Raw genomic sequence first — 23,589 nt, forward strand, 5'->3', positions numbered from 1 at the left:
AGCTGGAAAAGTCCCCGGGAGCTTTTTGAGTAAAGAGCCTGCACCCAATTAATCTCAAAAAAGAGGTACTGGCGGTTTCCCCATTTTCATGGTCTAGTGCATCTATTAACACTTTGCACAAGATGTATTATGTATTACTCTTGGAGCAACTGCTCATGTAATTTTGGGCTCAGAATAGTTTTGTTGTACCTTTCACACCTGGAAGACCGTGCATTCCATCCACCCCAGGGAGACCAGGCTCACCAGCCTTGCCTTTAGTTCCAATGAAACCAGGTTCACCTCTGTCACCTGCCAGACCTTTCATTCCTACAGGACCAGGTTTCCCTGGGTCTCCTGCATCTCCTCTGGCACCCGGTGAGCCTATAAATATATGTTGAAAAGAAACAGAAGAATATAATGGATATAATGCAGCCACTGGAAAGCAGTCATTGTGCAGCTTGTATTGATATGAAAACACATCAAATAAAGAACAAAACCAGTAAATTATTGATGGAATATTTTCCAAATTCTAGACATGCCCCCCCTTGCCCTTATCCCACTTTGAACAGCTGTGAGTCCTCCACTCACTATGTCCTGAGTGGTTCAGAGGCAAAGCCTATTTCTCTCTGGACAACATGGCAGTCAAGGAAGAAAGCGAAATGGGAAACGGGGGAAGAGAATGTGTGGCTCCTGATACCTTTGGTCCTGCCTGTTGCCTACTTTGGCCCCTCCCACCACTGGTGTGCAGTCCTAAAAAGTTACTATTAAGTGAATGCTGCTCTTGATATAAAGTTTCCCAAGTGCTATTTTAGACCTCAAAAACTTCAAATATGGTTAAATTTTAAAGAGCAAATTTGTGAACTAGGGAAATTCACTGCCTTTTCTTTCCAGTTGATGGTGAAAAAATGACATAGTCCTGTCATCTATGTATTACTTATGTAAGACAGACTCAGATGCAGAATAAATTATGTTAGACCTAAGTATGCTTTTCTAAGCTTTTATACACCTGTGGTTTGTTGTCTGTGGTCAATCAGAAGCTGTGCTTTGGAAGTCAAACGTTTCAGAAGTTGAACAGACTTCCAGAACAGATTCTGTTCGACTTCCAAGGTACGACTGTATATGCTGTACAGTTTATTTTGTGTATGGATGAAAATTACTGTTTGGCAATATACTGTAACAAAGAACTATCTGTATATCGGAAACACACGCACACACACACACACACACACACACACACACACAACATGCATGCAAGGATACTACTTTTGTTTCTAAGACAATGCAGTCATGCGTTACAGCAGCCACAGGCTTAGAAGAGGCACCTTATTTTTTCACACACTGAAGTGAATGTCCCTTAAGATCTGCAGTTCTTATAAATACACACATATATATGTGTGTATGTATGTGTGTATAATGTGTGTGTGTGTGTGTAATTTAATTGGTGGCAACTCATTAGTAAGCCTAAAGTTTGTAAACCACCAATCCAATAAATATGGCATCCTCAGTAATAATGCTCATGTGCAGTCTACCACATGGTTCAGACTGGGCTGAATTACAGTGTAGACAGCATACAAACATCCCATCTAGCTAGATGGACAACTGACAAGAAACAACATTTTGCAAGGATCTCTGCATTGGTGGCATAACATTTGAATCATGTAAGAAGCTGGTATAATGCAGATGTTAAAAGTGTGCACCGCACACTAAAGTCAACAGCCAATCGTCCATGGCTTAAATCTTAAAAGGACTATGATTGTACCATGTTGGCAGTATTAACAGGGAAAAGCTACTCCATGTGAATGCTTGAAATAATAAGCTCCTATGAAAGTTTAATGGAATGACATTGCACCCCCAAAGGTCCCACACCAGTAGTTTGAGATCACCTTTCCCCAGGAAAGTGCTAAAGATGCCCAGGCAAAGTACAAGGAAAATCACATTTGGGAAGCACGCGGGACGATCCTCACCTACAAACCCTGGTGAGCCAGCTCTGCCCGTGATCCCTTGCTGGCCTGGCAGTCCAGGGAATCCAAATGGTCCTTGTGGTCCTGGCAAACCAGTCAAGCCAGCAGGGCCAGGAGACCCAGGATGCCCTTTAGCTCCAGGCTGACCTGGAATGCCATCACTTCCTAAAAATAATAACAAGTGTCATTAATTGTTCTGCGTTGGATATCGAGTGCATATAGATACAGAGTTGGATCAGGATTTAATTAATTAAACTCAGTCCCCATTTAAATCAGTGAGATTTCAAGGTCATGACTACCTTGTCAACAAATTTAGCTTAGCTCCAACTCACAGTCCAGAAAATAATTATAATAATAATTTATTCTGAAGCCTATGAATATGAAAAGCTGCCTTCTGAATAGGTCCTACATGCTCATAAGGAAAAGCAGCTTTCTGGTTTGCAGTCTATACAGAATGGGACTTATTGAGTTCTGCTTTCTTAACAATCAGTAATGTTCATTTCCTCTACTGGTATTACATGCAACATCTTACGTGAAAAATCTGGGAATACTGATGAAGGCAATGGACCAGGATGCTCATTTTCAGCAAAACTGCAGGACTGCTGCTGGCTGCAATGCAGAGAACCTACTTACGGTAAGTATATGTTGCTTGGGAGCAAACATGTTGGTTTTACTATTTCTCCAGCTGCAGCTCTCTGTGCAAAATCACAAACTGATTTTGAAATTCCCTGCAGTTTTCAAAGCAACATGCCAGGGTGCAGAGGGCTGTTTGAAACTAGGCTACAGAACCTTTGCCGCATGCAGAACTCATTGCAGAATTCTGCATCACCACAACTGCTGTCACCAAATTTCCTGAGTCTCTCTTCTTTAAAATTCTCCATTGGCAAAAACAAGAGCATTACCTCTCAGTCCTGGCAAGCCATGATCTCCTGGGGGGCCTTTCAGTCCTGGGATTCCCGGTGGCCCAGCATCCCCTTGGGGGCCTGTGGGTGCTCCAAGTCTGTCACCTGCAACTCCTTTTGCTCCTGGAGGGCCTGGCCAACCTGGCAATCCTGGACTCCCAGGAAAGCCCTGCTCCCCAGGCAATCCTGGTGCACCTCTGTTTCCTCTGGGCCCAGGAAATCCTAAATAGAAAAAAATGATGATTCTAAGAAAAGTAATTTATTTGCCAGAATAAACTTGTTAAAGTTGATTAATGGAAAACAATATAACCAGGATGATGCAAATCCCTCCTTAGCCAAATAAGCACCTTTATGTCCCACTGACTTCAGTGGAAAGCTGAACAAGTGCTGATTAAAAGCATTCACACCCTGTTGTCTTAAAACTACAATAATAATGTAATTTAGAAGATAATCCACAAATGGTCCTTGGGCAGAATAGTGTTACTAAGGTATTTAGCAGCAGTGGACTTTGTTCTTTCTGTTTTGATTTGTCCCTCAAGTGACCCATGTGAGTACATATGTGCTCCAACATCTCCAGACTGTGGGCAGTACTTATTCAAGGTTTTCCTTCAAAAAGGAAGGAAAGAAAGATAGATAGAGAAGATGAATGAGACATCCTTATGCAATGATGCCTTATGCAATATCAGAAACTCCATGTCATTATTCATGTCATTAATTGATTGGTGGAGATACAAACACATTTGAGAGGCACAGCTCAGTTAGTACTTGTTTAATGAGGTACTAATTTACAAATGAAAAACCTAGAAATGGTTAAAGCATTTGTTTGGTTGACAGCCCCAATTATCATCTTTGTGGAGAATCCTTGTGTGAACAGGGACTGCTTTTTGCCAGGGTCTTGGCCTCAGAGCCATGCAATATTTTCACATGTTGACATTACATCTAAAATCATCCTCAGTTGTACAAGCAATTACATTGTTCTATACTGTATATTTTGCAATTCCATTTGTGTGCATGACCAACTTGATTTTTATTGGAGAAGCAAATTACGAATGTGATATATAAACATGGATACATAAATTGAACACTTCAGATGTCTACAGTACAAGTGTGTTTTGGATTTTAACCATACCTGGTGGGCCTGCTAAGCCCTCACGACCTTGATCTCCCAGAGAGCCTTTCAGCCCTTTGGATCCATGCAGACCGAGTTCGCCTGCAATCCCTCTTGTACCTTTCGCACCTGCATTATTGAAGATATTATGCTAATGAAATGCAATAAATAAAAATATGTACATGTTAAAGGGGAAAATACAAAATAATAATAGAAATATTGGTAATAAATTTATAGCTAGCCTTATGTAAGTTATATCTTTTAGGGCATTTCCAGATTATGAGAGAACCATTCCTAGTGGTGGAATATCTTATTTCTATGTAATGTAGATTTGCTGCATGCTATTTCTAATGTACGGGTATATATTAAGTGCAACTGAAGGAGGGCTGTAGTGTTACAATTTGCAAAATATGGGTAATAGGAATACCCAGCCTTTGGACACACTTAAAAATTATTTTTCACATAATTTAAATGCTGGGGAATTGTAATAGCGATTTTGTTGCAGAAGCTGTCTACAGGAAAGTTGAAAGAACAGTTAAAACAATAAAACCAGATCTTCAGCTCAGGGAAATGCATCTTCAGGAGCTAGAAGAAATCCAATACTGACAGCCCCCACTCCTATTTCAGCAGGGAGGACAACCCACAGCGCTGCTGCCACCAGTGAGAAAGCCTGCCTCTACATCACCACAGGCCAACCATCATCAGGCCAAACTAGCCAGGTTCCTTGAGCTGCCTGTGGTGCCCTGGAAGCAAAGGGGAAGGTGGCTTTCCAGTTCATACCTAGTGAAGACAGCATCCTCCACGACCGAGACAAGGAACTGAGGCTGTTGCCTTTGGACAGACATTTTACCAAAGTAAAAACAAATACTTGCAGGGTGGGGGGGGGGATCCTCTGAAATGTTGACATTTTGGATTGGAATATTTAGCCTTTTGCATTCCTCTTAGGATTACATGTAAAGCAGTATTATTCATAAAGGGCATGTGAGGAGATCCATGACTTGCAGCATGGAAGGCAGGTTGTAAGTATTTGGGTAACAATTGTAGGATTGTTAAATAAACAAGCAAGCAAGCAAACAAATCTTACTAGTTGCAGATGATTCAGATAAACGTTTTGATAGCAAGTAGGAAGATTGAATTTGATATGCTGTTGTACTTTTACATTACTTTCAAAGTTGCATTTGCAGACTGATCTGCAAGCTACACCTAAATCTTTTGACTGAAGCAAAAATTATATTTCCACATTCCTGGAAGTTGCTCTGTCTGCAAACTCTCCAAGAAATGTGAAATAGCACAGATATAAATAACATTGTCAACTATAGATATGGGCAAATAAGATCTAATAATTATTTTTATAAATAGTTTCCATTTATTTCCTTTTGGAATCATAATTATAGTTGAATGATTTGATTACGTGTTGTGCATTGTAACTTATTGTATTGTTATTGTTATTGTTATTGTTATGGCATTTACCTCTTGGTCCTGGAATCCCTGGAGTTCCTGGAGTTCCTTTTAGCACTTGAATACAGCTAGTTCCTGTAGGTAAACAATACAGATAAAAACAACAAAGTGGCTCTTCAAAGACTTAACAAATGTATTGTGGCAAAAGAATTGTAGGCCAGGGGGCTAAGGATGGAGGAGAAATTTTGTTCCCATCTTAATGCAAATCTACCAGATTCACCCACATGAACCAAAAGGCAGCTATTTTTTGAAATTCATGATGCAGTTTTCCAACACAAAAATGCATACAAAAACGTGTGTATTGGGGACAAAAAAAAAAAAAAAAAGGTAAAGGACCCATGACAGTTAAGTCCAGTCACGAACAACTCTGGGGTTGCGGCGCTCATCTAGCTTTACTGGCCGAGGGAGCCAACGTTTGTCCGCAGACAGTTTTTCCGGGTCATGTGTGACTAAGTCGCTTCTGGCGAAACCAGAGCAGTGCACGGAAACGCCGTTTACCTTCCCACCGGAGTGGTACCTATTTATCTACTTACACTTTGACATGCTTTCGAACTGCTAGGTTGGCAGGAGCTGGGACCAAACAATGGGAGCTCACCTTGTCACAGTGATTTGAACCACCAACCTTCTGATCAGCAAGCCCTAGGCTCAGTGGTTTAGACCACAGCACTATAAATCAGCAGGAAGTGCTGATAGCAGGGGCCAGGTAAGCCCCACCTTAGGCTTGGTTTTTTCACTCACCCTCTGTCACCTTCAGCACCTTCACCTGTTCATTGTCTGATTTAATATTTATTTTAAATAAATAAATAAACAAACAAACATAAAAGCCTCTACCACCCACTTCTCAGTGTGTGTATGTGCCTGTAAACATTTTGTCACAAAGGAAAGAAGTAAAGAAAGAAAGAAAAAAAGAAAGAAAGAAGCATACAGTCCTTTTGAGAATGTAATAGTATAGCTACCAATTTAGCAATAGCAGTGTGGCTTCTGGACCAGAAAAATCTCCCCCCATAATTAAACCTAAGATGAAATATGGCCTTCAGTGATGACTGTTTATTCAGATTGGATGTGGCTACTTAAGTGAATCCCCCAAGGGTAGACAGAAGGTATATTGGGATCTAGTAGTAGGCATCTGGGTGACAGGCAATAGGTTGTTATTATTATTAGTAGTAGCAGTAGTAGTAGTAGTAGTATTAACAATAGCAACCCCTCCCCCAAAAGTGAGGGCTTTTCTTCTAAAAATCAGACTGCTGAGTTGAGGAAAGCTCAGGAGAAACACCAAGAGTGGTTTTTGTGTGAGAGAAAAGTTTGTGAGCTCTGTTCTGACAGCGAAAATATGTTCCTGAGCTGAAGTTGAGCTCAGAGGTGCCCTAGAATTTGCTGCCAAGGAGTGTGGTGGAGTCTCCTTCTTTGGAGGTCTTTAAGCAGAGGCTTGACAACCATATGTCAGGAGTGCTCTGATGGTGTTTCCTGCTTGGCAGGGGGTTGGACTCGATGGCCCTTGTGGTCTCTTCCAAATCTATGATTCTATGATTGTTTCTAAATTCTAATGATTTTGCTGCCTTCTCCTCTACTGAACCGCCTTTCTTTTGCCCCTGGTCATTAGTAGGCCTCAAGCTTCTAGTAGAAAGCCAAGTCTGCCAGGCTTGAAGTCTGCTTTTAGCATCCCAAGCAACTGTGGCCTATGATTGGGTTTTCATAAAAGCTTTTGGGTCTTTGTGTCCGAGTCATCATTTAGGAATCCCTTCCTTTGTGGGCTCAGGGACAGCAAAACCAATTGTTGGAAATGACTGAATGCACAGCAGCTTTCCTGTGAGCCATGCTCTGTGTTTAGCTTTCAGGTGGTCAGGAAGAGTGAAAGAGTGGAATTGCACTGCAGAAGAGCTCCTTTAGGCCACTGTCAGTCAGGGTTCACTAGGGTTTTGCATCCTGCCTAACAACATGATCAGGGTTCCAGTGTCCATAAGCAGGGGGGTGGGGCAGGGGGTGGTCAGAGACAGGAAGCGGTAAGCACAAAACTGGGTCTTTGACTCAGGTGAATTAAGCCTAGTTTCACCCTGTGTTTGTGCAACCTTTTACTCAGCAGCAATACCGTCCAAAACTAAGGGCAAAAACTAACTAGTGTCCTCTGGAAGGAAGGAGGACAGATGGTGTTGGTGGTCAAGGAATCTGGCATATCAGGTAACATGTGAAGGAGACAGAGAGGACGTGGCAATGGACTGGACTGCCTACTAAAAGCTTGATTTGACTGGATGCAAAATAGTAAGATGAATGAAGTTGTATAATGCTACTCACTGGAGTTTTCAACAGTTGCATTGTAATACATTTTGTTAAAAAAAATTTGGAGTGTAGTGTCAAATTAAAACCCTCTTCAGTTTGCATTAAGTTCTTCAAAATACAATTCTTATTATCATTCAGAATCACAAATTTTGCATACAAATTTACATTTTTAAATTATCATATTTTACCTGACTGAATTGGCTCAGTTCTGTTACCTCTGAAAAAGACTTTGACTGTCTGTCCACAATCTGAAATATAAAAAATTAGAACAAAAGAAATTTAGATTTCTTAAATTATCACCAGAAACAGCAATGTTCAACCCACCAACTGTATCTGCAGTGATCTTTTGAAATAAACTTGTTTATTTTGTGAACCACGCTGAGACCTTCAGAAGATGGGTAGTATACCTTTAATAATTAAAAATAAAAATAAATGGGACTGCTCCAGAGAATGTATTTATTTAATTATATTTTATTTATTAAATTTATAGACGTCCCTTCATCAAAAGATCTCAGGGCAGTTCACAGAATAAAATACAAGAACAACATTATCCACCTGCAGTTCTATCCCACCTGCCATAACTGTTCCATGGCATGCCAGCAACTGCCTTTGATTTTTGAATTTGCTGGAAATACATGCAGCAGCGGAGAAAAGAGTATACAGCTTTGTTGGAAAATAAAATAAACAGTCATGAATTGGCCTTCTAAGTCTACAGAGTGAGACATCTCGTGGTGCCCACTCCTCAGCGTCCAGCCAGGGCCTGACACTTGGGTGAATATGAGAGATATCTGGATGTTCTGAGATCAGGGTGCCAGGTGCACTGGGTCACTGCAGCAATATCAGTGAGGTTGAGTCATTCACCCTCCCATTGGTTCAGGAAATATGCCTATGTGTAGGTATAACAGTCTCTAGGGCATTGCTTTCATTACGTCTTGCCTATGTCCTGTCCTGTTTGATGTCAGGGTCTGACTCTGAATCTGTGAAAGTCAGGGAAGACGCTGTGGGTTTTATGCAGCAGTGTTAGCTAACATGGTGATAGTGTTAGAGGATCTCTCTGTGCATACGCATCTTTATTTCAAACACCAGGAGAATAGTATATGGTAGATAGCAGTGTTTCGCTTTGTCTTGTGTCTGGAGACAGTGAATACTTTGCTACTTTGAACTGTGTGGCAGAGGAGTTTCCCCCTTAACTGAGGATTCTGGAAGAAGCTGTTCTGCTGGGAGCAGGAAATCTCTAAGGCCTCTGCTGGGGTTCCATATACACTGTGGATATATCACACTGGCTGAAGTACCAAGTGACTTCTTCCACAAGTCACCAACAGAGCATGCAACCCTCAGTGTGGATGTGTCACGTAGCAGCCTGAGGAGATGTTTTATGGGAACAGTGACAGGAAGCACAAACCCTAAGTGCCTGAAGAGCACTTCTCCATAGGCCCTCACAAGTTTTACCTGATTTATGAAGGGCGTTATTAAAAAGTAAATTGTTGCAAAACACATGAAAGAAAGTGGTGTCTAAGAAATATACAAGCTATGTAGATTTTGAAGACACAACTCATCCAATGTTCCCAGAAGGCAGTAAGGAATTTGTGTAGCAGACCAAGTCTAATAGGTTTTCAGTGATGTACTCCTATGGCAATGAGGCAAGGGCAGGTGAGGCTGCCCACCTCAAGAATCCCCATATTTTATATGCGACACAATCACAGTTTCTGACTAGTGTTCATACATACCTATTTCAGCAGGAGCGCCTGGAGGTCCTGGGGAACCTTGGAATCCAGGACTCCCAGGAACCCCAGGGTCACCCAGAGGGCCAGGATATCCCTTTGGACCTGGCAAGCCAACACCTGGCAAGCCTTCTTCTCCGGGAAAACCCTTTGGGCCTAACGGACCAGGTTCACCAGGATCCCCTGGTTCACCTCGTACACCATCACCCTGCAAGGGAAGGAAACATACCTCAGCCTGCTTACAACGTATTAATCTATTTTAGCACTGAAATTTCATTTTTCACTTGCTCAGCAGCCTCACTAGCATTAAACAAGAATTCTGAACCAGAGGATATTTTGGCTTTCTTCGACCCAGTAATCACTGTAACAACCAGCAACAAGAGAGCCATAAGCATGAGCTTATGTTTTTAGATTATGCTACCTGATCTTCCAAAGAAAGATTTCTCATGCTTATCATGCTGGCGGCTTTGGTCAAGGTATCCTCCTAGAAAGTTATTGGCTGGAGATGATGGGAATTGTAGTCTGAGGTCCAGCGCAGAGGGCTTCTGGCGGTTCCCTCACTGCGAGAAGCGAAATTACAGGGAACCAGGCCTTCTCGGTAGTGGTGCCCGCCTTGTGGAATGCCCTCCCATCAAATGTCAAAAAAATAAACAACTATATGTGTCAGAGCTGCCTCCAGGTCCCAGCTCACAGAGGACCAACGCTAGCCGGTTGTAATGTACAAAAGTCTTTATTGAAGTTCAGTTTCCATTTACAAGCCGCAGCGTGCAGCTCTACATCTAGAACCTAGACCGGCGAAGCTCCGTCTGAGTCTCCGCCCCCTATACACCAGTTTAAGACCCTGGCCTTACTCCACCTCTTCCGTTGTTCTTTCCTCCTCTGGGTCCGTCTGCCCCCCGGGGTCTCCTCCTTCCTGGACTCCTCTGACGCTGACCCCCCTGACTCTTGTCCCTCCTTTCGGCGGGCTTTAGGACCTGGTTCCCTATCCGGGCTACCTGCTGTGCCGCTCGCCTGTACATTTGAACTTGGCGCGCGCGCCCAGTGGGCAACCTTCCTCTTGACCGTTTCTGCGCTCTCCGATGGAGGCGTGGTCAATCCTGACTCATCTCCTCTCGCTGGTGGTGAACACCCTGGTCCCGATACCTGGGACTCCTCCTCCCCACTGCGCTCTGGTGGGGAAGCTGGTCCTGATTTCCAACTGCTGCTCTCTGAGTCCCCTCTGGCCCCTCCTTCTGGGGTGTCCCCCTTGGCACCCCCCTTGCCCTGGCCATAGGCGCCCCCTTCTGTGAATCTTCCGATTCGCTGGAGAGACTCAGGGAATCCCTCGGACCACTGTCATCGCCTACGCTCCCCTCAGATTCCTCCCCCTCGCTCTCCATTTCCTCCCTCTCCTGTGCCTCTGCTCCTGAGCCCCTGACAATATGACATTTAGAAGACATCTAAAGTGATGAAGACAGTAAATTGAAGGAGTTAATTTTATTAGAAAGATGATTTTGACACAATGAATTTCAGTTAGGAGGGATTTGAAGACGTCAGTTAACAATGAAGGATAAATTAGGTTTTATGTGTCTACATTTTTGTTTAGTTTTTTTGTTTTTAGTACTGTAATGTGTGTTTTTTATATGTTATATTTGTTATAAATGTGGAAAATCAATAAAAAGGGGGAAAATAGAAGACATCTGAAGCCAGTCCTGTTTAGAGAAGTTTTTAATGGCTGATGTTTTAATGTATTTTTAACCATCTGTTGGAAGCCACCCAGAGTGGCTGGGGAAAACCCAGCCAGATGGGTGGGGTAGAAATTATTATTATTATTATTATATTATTAGTCTGACACCATCAAGAGTGTTACAGGTTGCCCAACCTGTCAGTTTGTATTTCTTCATACAGAAAGTATTGATCTGATTTGTAGAGATCTTTCCTATTCTAATTAATTTAAGAGGGTTCTGGAAGCTTCTCTGTGTGACAGAAACAAGCAGAAAGTTCATGATGTTTGGGTTATTCCTTCAGAGAAGTTGAGTACAGCAGGCCTAAACTGGTTCTATTATCTCTTCTTCAAGGTCAAGCTGACTATAAAAGTAAGGCCAGTAAGTAAGGCCTGGGTTTTGGTTTCTCTTTCTATCTCTTTTCCTTCTGGTGTTCTGTACATAGGATGCTTAGTGTTAAGATTTAGACATAAGTTATTGCAAGTTTAAGTGAAGTCTGAAGCAACTGGATTTCTTATGGACAGTGCCAATCCTGAATGTATTGGATTTGTGATCATTATGCTCATTTGCCTTCAGTAGCAGTAAAGCTCTGTTCGATGAAATATAATTTTCTCTGGTCTATTTTTGGGGAATCCTGAAACATGTTTATGTTTTCACTCTGCTAACTATACATTGGAGTTTTGCTCTGGAACAATATTGAGTAGAATTCCATGAGACAACCCTGAGCCTAATTCTAATCTGCCAGGTACTTGACACACAACACCCCTCTACTCCTCATATTTACAGTCCTGGTTGACGGCCTGATGACATGCTGGCTGTGGGTGTATTTCTCCTTAACTCAGAACAAAGCATATAAAGCATATGAAAACTAAATCACGGTGAGAATGTTAATTCATTATTTGGCATTATGCATGAGGAAATTAACAGGAGGTGGCTTTGAAACACAAAACTTGTCATTGAACATATTTTTGCCCCACAGAGTTTAAAGCCATGAAGGGCCCTGCTGAATCAGACCCCAGTGCCATCTAGTTCAGCGCCATGTTCTCTCAGATGGCTGTGTCAAACCCACATGCAGGGTGTGAGGGCAGGAGCACTCTCTCCAGTTGGGCTCCCCAGCAATTGGTATTTAGAGACCTCCCACCTCCACAGCTGCTACACAGCTATCATGACTAGCAGCCACTAATAGATGGAGAAAAACTATATCCTTTCCCCCCCCACATCTTACATAATTGTACACACCTCTATCATGTCCAGGGACGCAGGTGGCGCTGTGGGTTAAAGCCTCAGCGCCTAGGACTTGCCGATCGAAAGGTCGGCGGTTCGAATCCCTGCGGCGGGGTGCGCTCCCGCTGCTCGGTCCCAGCGCCTGCCAACTTAGCAGTTCGAAAGCACCTCCGGGTGCAAGTAGATAAATAGGGACCGCTTACCAGCGGGAAGGTAAACCGCATTTCCGTGTGCGGCTCTGGCTCGCCAGAGCAGCGATGTCACGCTGGCCACGTGACCCGGAAGTGTCTCCGGACAGCGCTGGCCCCTGGCCTCTTAAGTGAGATGGGCGCACAACCCCAGAGTCTGGCAAGACTGGCCCGTACGGGCAGGGGTACCTTTACCTTTACCTTTTTACCTATCATGTCCTTCCTTGTGCGCTTTTTTCCTAAATTAAAAAGCTCCACATGCCACCTTTCCTCATAGGGGAGTAGCTCAAGCCCCTTGATTATTTTGATGCCCTTTTCTGAACATCTACTTTCCATCCCTACTATATCTTTTTTCAGATGCAGCAATCAGAAGTGTACACAGTATTCCAAGATTTGTGTGGCAGCATTATAATATTGGCAGTTTTATTTTCAATCCCTTTCCTAATGATCTCTAAAATGGAATCCAACTTTTTTGCAGCTGCTGCACACAAGGCTGACATTTTTACTGAGCTATCCAGTAGCACCCCAAAGTCTTGTTCTGGGTCAATTACCATCAGTTTAGGACTCATAAATGTGAAATTATTTTTGGGCCTCATTTTACTGTTGCTTCAGCTAAATAGCACTTGCCATTTTAATGCCCACTTATCCCATCTGGAGACATTCTTTTGGCGCGCCACACAATTCTCTTTTTTTAATCACACTGAATAATTTGGTGCCACCAGCAAACCTGGCCATCTTACTGCTCATGCCTAACTCCAGATCATTTAGAAACAAGTTAAGGAGCAATGATCTTGTCAGGGCACTGCCATCGGACCAGGGTAGGGAAGCAGAGGGGCAGTTGGGTTACAGGGAACCTCTGAAAATCTTGTGAAGCAGTTTACATTTACTGGCTATCCCTTGGCTTCTAAGTTTACTCAGGAGTGTTTAGTGAGGCACTTTATCTAAAGCTTTTTGAAAGTCCAAGTACACAATGTTTACTAGAATACCTCTATCAATATATCTGCTGACACTCACAAAGGCTCCACAAGGTTAAATAAAAGAAATTGAAGAATATCTGAAGAAGTGTGCATGCACATGAAAGCTTATCCCCAGAACAAACTTAGTTGATCTCTAAGGTGCTACTGGACTATTTATTTATTTATTTTGACTGTGTCAGACCAACACGGCTACTTACCTGAATCTACAAGGTTAGTTAGGCCTTACAAGCAAAGTTGTGGAATTCTGTGCCAATAGAGGTCATGATGGCTAACATTATATTTGAGTCTCAAAAACAACACTGAATATAAGACAGTGTTATGAGTAGGTTATTGGTTAAGATAGTCATGTACAATTGGCCTCCTGTTGGAAACAGGATATGCTTTGTTTATTTCATAAATTTTACACTGCTTGATTGAAGAAAAAACCTCAAAAAAGATAAAACAATAAAACAATCCCTTAAAAAATTACAACTATAATTTAAAACATACAGAAATTTAAAACTGCAGTAGAATAGACTAAAAGTAAAGCTCATTAAACTTTCCAAACACCTGGGTAGGCCTGTCTAAAAAAATGCAGTGAAGGTGCCTGCCTAATATCAACAGGCAGGAAGTCCCAAGGTGTCGCTGCCGCAACACCGAACAATTGAGCTCTTACAGACTATTTGTGCACAGGACTCAATTTATGCTCTCATGAACAACATACTGAGTCTGAAGCACATTAATGTTTAGTATAGGAAGTACCTACTGCTATGCCAAGGATATGAGAGAAACCACCGTGTTACACCAGCACTACATAGATCTATTTTGACCATGGCTGAATAACAAATGGCCTTCAATGTGACCTATTAATATAGAGGAAACAGTGGGTCGTCAGATGTTGTGTATCCTTTATTTAAAATATTTCTTAAAAATTAAACAAATAAATATAACAATATACAGCAAGGTAAGAGGTAAGCTAAAACAAACCCGTAAAACGAAGGAGTAGAATAGGGAAAAATTTCAAAATACAACCTAATATGCCTGGGCAAAGAGCATGGTGCCAAAAATATTGTAATGCCAGCACCAGGCATGTCTCTTTGGGGAGGGCATTCCAGAGTCACCACAGAAAGGACATTTGCAATGGTTAGCGATGATGAATGAGGAGTGTGAGACTGTTGCAAGGCTGCAAGGCTATGGACTCCCCATCCCTGAATTCAAAGAATTCTCTTCTTTGTCACATTGATAAGAAGAAGGTGAAGTAGTTACTTACCGGAAGCCCAGGTAGTCCTGGTAAACCATCTGTGCCATCTCTTCCTGGCAAACCATCTTCTCCTTTATATCCAGGAATTCCTGGAATTCCTTGGTCTCCTTTAGCACCTAAGTGAAACACAACTCGTATAATAAATATACTGCTGCTAAATGTGGTACGTTTGCAGAAATAAAAATAAATTGAAATGCAGAGCTATGGCCATACCTCTTGTGGTAACATATCGCGAATCTCCTTTTGGACCTTGTTGTCCAGGTGGCCCAGGTACACCAGGCAATCCCTAATAGTCAAGATTATGAGAGTTAAGTTAGTCATATTAGTAACATACAAAAGTGTAAGGGTAAACCCATTTCCTCTTGCAAGAAAAAGGAATAACCCTCTTGACAAGATGCAGAGAAAATAGGTTTCAGAGTGAAAGGATGAAGAGGCAACATCAATTTCCTGTGTCTGTATGTGTGTGAGAGAAGTAATTGCTCTGTTGCAGGCAGACTATGTCACATAAAGTTGGTTTATAGTATGATCATATTTATGCTTAAAAGGTGAGGGGAATTAGGCAGAGTATGGAAAAATTTTTTTCACAAGGCTACAAATAAGTTTAGAAAGCAATGGCTAGCTTGGCCTAGGTTTAGGCCGAGTGTGTGTAAAAACATAGAATACCCACACCTCTGTCCATAAAAAAGAAAACAATATTCCGAAAACTGGCCTGAGCACTGAAAAAAGAATTATCACACACAAACAAACACACACACCAAAAGTATCCTCAGTAATTAAAAGAGATTAAAACAAAATCATTAAGAACTAATGCAAATTTCAAGAAAGGAGTGTTTCTGACTAAACATCAGAAATAACTTTCTGATGGTAAGGACCGTTTGACAGTGGAACCAACTACTTTGGAATGTGATGTACTCTCCTTCCTTGGAGGCTGTTAAGCAGAGGCTGGATGGCCACCTGTCACAGATGCTTTAGTCATGCACATGTAGCTTGGACTAGATGACCTTTGAGGCTGCTCCCAACTCTGTCATTTTGTCATTCCTTTCATGACTCATTAATATTGTACAAATGGGATCATGATATGTGTGTGCAAGTGGACCCACGTGACAAGTTTGTGTTATGCTCCCAAAATGATGCTTGGACCTTTCCTAAATAAGTGAAATTGAGATTTTTTTTTGTGGTACGGTGGCATATATACCTAATCAAAATAAATCTACATTTGTTTAAATAAATTGCATAGGAAACATACTTAATGATATGGAAAAAAGGTGTTACAACATAAATGCCATACTTTTGAGCCAGGAAAGCCAGGCACTCCATGTGGGCCTTGATCACCAGGGTCTCCTTTTCTCCCCACTGGCCCCATTGGACCTGGAAATCCTGGTGGACCAGGTTGCCCAGCAGGGCCTCTTTTTCGTTCGGTACTTTCAGCACATTTACAATCTCCTGGCTCTCCTGCAAAACAATATTCAGAGAAGGAGACCTAAGAATTGCCCTCTTGAAAGCATATTGTAGAAGCTAAGAGTGAGCAGCAGGGGTTAAAGTGCTCAAGCTCGGCTTCTTTGCCCTTTGGTCCTCAGGGAGCAGAGGGCTTCATCAGTGTCTGGATTTACTATAATTTAAGGTTATTTTTTACCTTCCTTTTTGAAAAAAATGTGGTAATTTCTACCATGGGAACTTTGGTATAAATTAGTCTACACTTCCTTATGTTTTCTCATTGCCTCAATAAATCACATTGCTGCATCCTATACTTCTTTATTGACAATGGTGACAACTTATAATTAAAAGCAAAAGCATTTCATTTTTTTCTGTAACTTGTTTGCTTATATTAACATTCAATAAAAACAATGAAAAAAGAAGTCACTCTTTGTCAGGGAAGAGTTAGAAGTTTCCAGTTTCTCAGAGGGAGAAAGCATTCCCCAAGGGGGGAAGGAGAGCAGTGAAGCTAACAGAAGGGAGCAAGAGGAACAAGAGGGAGGGACCGGCTGTTCCCAGGAAAGGCAAGGGTTCAGTTCTAGCTCAGATTGGGAGGAGGGGAGATACAGGCCAGCTCTAGCCAGGAGGGTAGGAAAAAGAGCCAGAAAGCGAAGGGAAGGGCGCCTTCGCCATTTTGAGGGTGGCTGGTCACGGAGAAGCAGAGCTCAGAAGGGATCTGAAAGAAGTGACTCTAAGGAATAATAGTTAAGAACCGTTTATAAGATTGTTTTGTTAATACACAATAAAATGTTTTATAAAAGAACAAGAAGCGTTTGTGTGGTGATCTGAAAAGGACAACGACCAGGCCTGAAACTCTTGTTCCTGTAAATTACAAAAAATCTCTAAGATAATGTTTCCCTGTAAAAGAGGCAGAATTTACAGTGCATCCACCTTGATACATGCAAACCACTTCTCCAAGCACTGCAGTGATTACCCAGGAGTGGTTTTGCCTTCATTTGGTAACAGATCACTGGAAGCTTATTACAAAATGATATACGAGTTTGTTTTCTTCAATTATGGTTGTTGTTGATAAATAAGAACAACAACAAACCAATAATCCTCACTCCCACAACATATTTAAAAAGGCATTGGATGTCATCAGTCAAAGGCCTGGTTGAAGAGGAAAGTTTTTGCCTGATGACCGGGGAGAGTATTCCACAAGTAGGGAGAAACTGCAGAAAAGGTCCGTTACCACCCTCTGGGCCTCTAGCTTAAGCTTATTTGCGAATGTATAACTAAATAGGTAAAAGTAAAGGGACCCCTGACCACTAGGTCCAGTCGTGGATGACTCTGGGGTTGCGGCGCTCATCTCGCTTTATTGGCCAAGGGAGCCGGCGTACAGCTTCCGGGTCATGTGGCCAGCATGACTAAGCTGCTTCTGGAGAACCAGAGCAATGCACAGAAACACCGTTTACCTTCCCGCCAGAGCAGTACCTATTTATCTACAGTGGTGCCCCGCAAGACGAACGCCTCGCAAGACGAAAAACCCGCTAGACGAAAGGGTTTTCCGTTTTGGAGGCGCTTCGCAAAACGAATTTCCCTATGGGCTTGCTTCGCAAGAAGAAAGCCCATACGGAAATCTCCGGGGACCTCTTTTAAATGCTGGCGGTGGGGAGCAAAGCCTTTCCCTCCCTCCAGCCTTCAGAAGAGGTCCAGAAAGGCCGGCGGGGGCCGAAAGGCTTTGCTCCCCACCACCAGCATTTTAAAAGCAGTCCGGGATAGCAGGGAAGCGCTTCCCGCTATCCCGGATGGCTTTTGAAGGCAGGCAGGGGGCGAAAGTCTTTGCTCCCCCCCGCCTTCAAAAGCTGTCCGGGACAGCGGAGAAACGCGCTGCGTTTCTCCGCTCTCCTGGGAAGGCAGGCAGGGGGGAGCAAAGACTTTTGCCCCCCGCCGGCCTTCAAAAGAGGTCCAGGACCTCTTCTGAAGGCTGGCGGGGGGCAAAAGTCTTTGTCCCCCCTGCCTGCCTTCCCGGGGGCTTTTAAATCGCTCTGGGACAGCGGAGAATTCCTCCGCTGTCCCGGGAAGGCAGGCGGGGGGGAGCAAAGACTCCCCCCCCCGCCAGCCTTCAGAAGAGGTCGGGGGACAGACTGTCCCCGGACCTGGTCTGAAGGCGGTTTCCATAGGAACGCATTGATTGATTTTCAATGCATTCCTATGGGAAACCGTGCTTCGCAAGACGAAAAACTCGCAAGACGAAAAGACTTGCAGAACGAATTAATTTCGTCTTGCGAGGCACCACTGTACTTGCACTTTGACGTCCTTTCAAACTGCTAGGTTAGCAGGAGCAGGGACTGAGCAAGGGGATTCAATACTTTGAATCAAATCAGCTCTCAAGAGAAATGCCCCACATCCTTGAATGCTGTTAGATTGCAGAGTCTAAAAATTCAGCTCAGCTCTCTTTGTCTCCCTCTCAGGCCTCTATTGTTTTTCATTCACAAGTAGCTTACCCCTTCCTTTGACTAGTGGGGTGGTGGTGGAATAGGAAATATTTCTCTTTTCCTTTTTCCAGCCTTCTTGGGCCATTTTACCCATAGTTCCCCTAATAAAATATGTTCCTGGTAAGGTTGCCACCAACTATTAAGGGAATTATAACTGTCTTTCTGGCTCCATTAACTTCCTCCTGTCCAAACTCCTAATCCTACAACACTTGTCTCCCTCCTTGAAGAAGTCTAGCTCTCCTGACTGTCTTTAAAATATAACAACTCATAATCAGAACATAGCAGAGTTGTCCTGTATCAAAAAGCATCTTCTAACAATTGGTACCTATTGAAACAAATCCTAGGCTATTCACACATCTTTGTCAAGTCTGTAAGGCAAATTCACAATAACAACCCCATTCACAGGACTTTTATAGCAAAACCTTTAATGTTTATTCAGAATTATCCGATTCAATTTATGGGTGCATAAGGATAACAACTTTGACCTGCTATTTGCACATTTAGGGTTCTGACCAGATTCAGAACATGTTAACTTTGAAAACTTGTATCTGGAATCCCATGGCAAGTTGAACAGATCTCTATTTGTATGTTGGGGGGGGGGGGGAAACTATTTTGGGCAGATGACAAGAAGTGAAGAAACAGCTCTCCTCTTCTTCTTTTACTACTAATACTACTATTGAATTGGTTCAAATCTTTGTCCCACACAGGTAAATACTATTCAGGCTGCAAAAAAGTTTGTCTCCTGAAAATAAGGGAATCTTGAGATTTCAGGGGTTTCTGGGTCCTGAAATATGAATTATTTCAGCATTACCCTTTACTTATTGTTAAAATTTATACCTCCCCCAATAAGGTCACATGGCAAATTACAAGCGGCATAAACAATTGGCATAAATACAGTCATTAGAAACTTCTGGCGAGGCAGCATGGCGGCTGCAACAGCAGAAAAGAGCTCCTGAAGCCAGCCAGAGTAAAAGGCTCTGTCTGGCCGATTCCCGGGCTCCCAGGTCTGCTGCTGCCACACTGCCAACGGAGAGGAATCGGGGGTGTCCTTCAAAGGAGCCAAAACACCCCCCCACGACCTTGATTGAGCTGGAAAGGCACCCGACCACCCCCCCAACAGCCGAGAGGAGCTCCAAATCCAGGAAGACAGTGGAGCTAACACAGAGAGGGAGAAAAAGAAAAGAGGGAAAGAAGAAGAAAGAAAGAAAGAAAGAAAGAAAGAAAGAAAGAAAGAAAGAAAGAAAGAAAGAAAGAAAGAGGTGCCCTAACTTTACCGCTGCTGCCCCCATCTCTGCCGACAAAGAAGAGGGGAGGTAGGTGAATACAGGAAGGCAAAAGACGCTGCGAAAACACGTGGCTGAGCCGACCGGAGCCTACCTCTCCATGCAAAGCCGCATGACAAAGGAGATCGCAGAAAGGAAGAAACTACCCCCTTTTTCCCTCCTTTTTTCTAAAAAAACAAACAAACAAAATCCTTTTTTTAAACCCCTTCCTACCCCTCTCCCTTCCCCCCTTTTTTTAAAAAAAAGAAATACTTTTTTATTCCCCCCCATATACCTACTTTTACCATTTTTCTTTTTAAAAGAGGGGCCACTGCTGCTGCAGCCACCCTTTAATTGAATCTTTATTTTTATTTCTATCTTTTCTACACACTATTTAAAGACACACTTTTCCACACACACACCCCCCCCTCAATTTAAACCTCATTTTATTTTCACCTCAAACTCCCCTCTTAAGAATTAAAATGGCAGCACCCAGAAAACAGCCCTGAACCACCACAGGCCATTTCCTGGGACTGCCACTTCGCCCCAGACTTTCCACTCTCTTTTACCTATACCTTACTCATTTTTATTTTTATTTTTAAATAAAAAGCTCTATCTATCTATCTATCTATCTATCTATCTATCTAAAGACAACCCCCTTTTTTTCTTTTACCTTTAATTCTCATTTTTAGCTTTTACCCGTACATTTTTAATTACTTTTTTACAAAAAAAAAAATAACAATAATTAGGGGAAAATATTATTATTTATTTTATTTTTACTTTATTTTTTTTTTAAAAAAAACAAACCACACATTTCCCCCCCCCCTCTTTTTAAAGCCCTTTCTTTTCTATTTGTTGGCTTGTTCTTGAGGGGGGAATCTTTCGCCCCCAGCTACAACCACCACTCTCTTTTAAAACAAAAATTTCCTCTACATCACTGTTACTGTTATTGATACTCTCCCCCTCAACTCCCCCTTTTATTTTTCTCTCCCTTTTTTCTCTCCCCTCTCTCTCTTCACCCCTCCTCATTTTTTCCCTTTACCCCACCTTTCATTTTCCATCCCCAATTTTGTTTTCTACCCCTTTTATTTTTTTAAAATCAAACCCCCCCCCCCGTTTTAGCCTGTCCGTCAGTTTGTTTTTGAGAGGGGAGCCCTTCCCCCCACCCCCTCTTTTAAAATAAGACTTTCCCCCCCCCATACCATTGCAGCAGCTCTCCCTCCCTCCCTCTCCCCCTCTCTTTTCTTCTCCTTCCCTCTCCCACCCTTCCCCCTCCTCCTCTCCTTTTCTCTCCCTCCTCCCTCTCTCCATCCCCCCTTTCCCCTAAAGGAAACACATACACACATTCATATCACCCTATCATAATTTGCCCCCTCATACTATAGCTAAAACTACTGCTGCAATCTAATACCGCTGATATTACTGTACTATCTCTCTCTCTCAACTCTCTTTTTGTCTCTCTCTCTCTCTCTCTTCTCTCTTACTCCAATCTCCCCTCTCTCCCCCCGCCTCCCCCCTTCTTCTTTCTTTCTTCTTCTTCCCTTTTCTCCCTCCACCCTTTACATATAGCCTATTTGTCTGTCTCTGTTTCTAAGCGCACTCCCAACCCCAATTTCCACCTTAACTGGACCCCAGTACCCCTTTTGGGTATATACAACCCCCTTCTAAACACATATTTCCCCTGGCCCCACCCCTCTAATCTCTTGCATCTCTACCTGCTAACCCCCCTCCCTTTATATGAACTGTCTGTCCGTCAGTCTACCCATCTCTGCTTACCTGCCCTCCCCCCCAGCCTCGGCGGCATCGCTGAGGCAACTACAGAAAACCCAAGAGAAGTTCTTAAAACACAGGCTAGAAGTGACACAAATGACCACCTAATCCAAACGCTCTGTAAAAGCCACCAGCCAACAAAGCCTGATCAGCTCAACAACCCAACAATACCCAGGAATCACCACTGCCACAACTCCTAACCACCACACGCCCTACCCCAAGTGGACGCCAAGCCAACCTCAAACCAAAACTATCAGGGAGACTGAGATGACACCAACCAGGGAGATGGCAAACAATGCTAAGATGGTAACTCCCCTTCAAGATGATGACCACCCAATAACGAAACGAGATCTGAGGGAAATGGAAGCAAGATTAGAAGAAATACTGAAGGCCACAATGGCTCCCATGCAGGTACTAATCAACAATCTAACCTCCAAAGTGGAAGCTCTAGAGAACAAAAACCAAATGCAAGAAAAAATAATAGAGCAATACCGGGAGGAGAACGCACGTGTGAACAAGAAACTGGACGAACTGGTAAACCAAATGGAAGCAGAACACAGAGAGATGAAAATTAAGCAAGCCGACCTTGAAGACCACAATAGACGTTGTAACATCAGCTTCCGCAACTTTCCTGAAAAAACAGAGGAGAAAAGCCCAGCAGACCTAATTATACGCTGGCTGAAAAACACAATCCCAAGCCTGAAACTTGAGGCGGATGACTTGGAGAGGGCACACAGAGCCCTAAAACCTATGCCAAAACCCAGCACCCCCCCAAGAGACATCATTGTATGCTTCACACGCTACAAAAAGAAGGAAGAGATATGGCACCACCTCAGAAACTCAAGCAACCTTCGATATGGAGAAACCCCCATTCTGGCCCTACAGGACATATCTCAGGATACCCTAAACCGGAGGAAAAGCCTGCGCCCATGCACCCAGCGTCTCCAACAAGCAGGGACCAAATACCAATGGGGCTTCCCCTTCCGCCTCATTGCAACAACCAATACAACACAACACATGGCTACCAACATACCTGAGGCCCTGCAACTACTAAAGGACCTTGAACTCGACCTCCCACCGGAATGGCAACCGACAAACCCACCAAATGACAGCCCCAACCAGGAGGAAACAACAGCAAACAACTGGACGACGGTACAGAGGAAAAAGAATCAACAGAGGCGGCAGAACAACGCAAACCAATACAGGCAAGCATCATGCTCAGAACCGTCCCGCCGGCCATACGACACAAGAAACCAGACCAAGATTAACCAAACCAATTCATCGCAGATGGACAACCCTACAACAACAACAACCGCAGCTGAATGAAGCAACCAGGAAAAAACCACAAACCGAAGGACTGGTGATTTCTCCCCCCCCTTTCCCCCTCTCCCCCCCAAAAAACATAGATTTAGTTAACACCATCAACATCCCCCCCAGCCCCGCACCCCCACAGAAACCCCCACCCCAACACCAGTCCAGACGACCTCAACCACATTCCCCATCACCCACACCTTCAACATCCTCATACTCCATACTAAGGAAAAACAACTCCAACCTTAATAACACAACCCACAATCAGGCTAAAATCTGATACCCAACCAGCAATATGGTGGCACCAGAGCGTACCAGCACCCACATCCCCACCCCAACACACCAACAATGTTGCTTATAACATTGGCAACATTGCTTACGAACCTTATACCTGATAGCGACGTTACAAAGTCACTTCACACTGTCTTGCTGATCACCCCCCATCGCAAACAACAGGGGGATGGCCTGTCCTTGAACATGGCCTTCCGCACCAGCTGAGACCTAGGACCAACCGGCTAAATGCCAGATGGCCCAAAATACCCCAAACAAACACCTATATGACTACATATAGGAAACTCCCTACAACTTACCCCCTACTCT

General features: G+C 43.3%; 1 protein-coding gene across 1 annotated transcript in view; it reads right to left on the reverse strand.

The window, feature by feature from the left end:
• Nucleotides 1-23,589, reverse strand: part of COL4A2 (collagen type IV alpha 2 chain) — a 178,708-nt gene that overhangs the window by 40,166 nt on the left and 114,953 nt on the right. Inside the window, exons 21-30 of the mRNA XM_081905934.1 lie at nucleotides 16,024-16,187; nucleotides 14,949-15,021; nucleotides 14,745-14,851; nucleotides 9,410-9,611; nucleotides 7,871-7,930; nucleotides 5,421-5,483; nucleotides 3,972-4,079; nucleotides 2,843-3,064; nucleotides 1,944-2,105; nucleotides 190-360 (exon numbers count right to left, since the gene is read on the reverse strand). Coding sequence (XP_081762060.1) covers nucleotides 190-360; nucleotides 1,944-2,105; nucleotides 2,843-3,064; nucleotides 3,972-4,079; nucleotides 5,421-5,483; nucleotides 7,871-7,930; nucleotides 9,410-9,611; nucleotides 14,745-14,851; nucleotides 14,949-15,021; nucleotides 16,024-16,187 — 1,332 coding nt within the window. The remainder of the gene's footprint in view (nucleotides 1-189; nucleotides 361-1,943; nucleotides 2,106-2,842; nucleotides 3,065-3,971; nucleotides 4,080-5,420; nucleotides 5,484-7,870; nucleotides 7,931-9,409; nucleotides 9,612-14,744; nucleotides 14,852-14,948; nucleotides 15,022-16,023; nucleotides 16,188-23,589) is intronic.

This window comes from Podarcis melisellensis, assembly GCF_964234715.1.
Source record: "Podarcis melisellensis genome assembly, chromosome: 3".
Lineage (NCBI taxonomy): Eukaryota > Metazoa > Chordata > Lepidosauria > Squamata > Lacertidae > Podarcis > Podarcis melisellensis.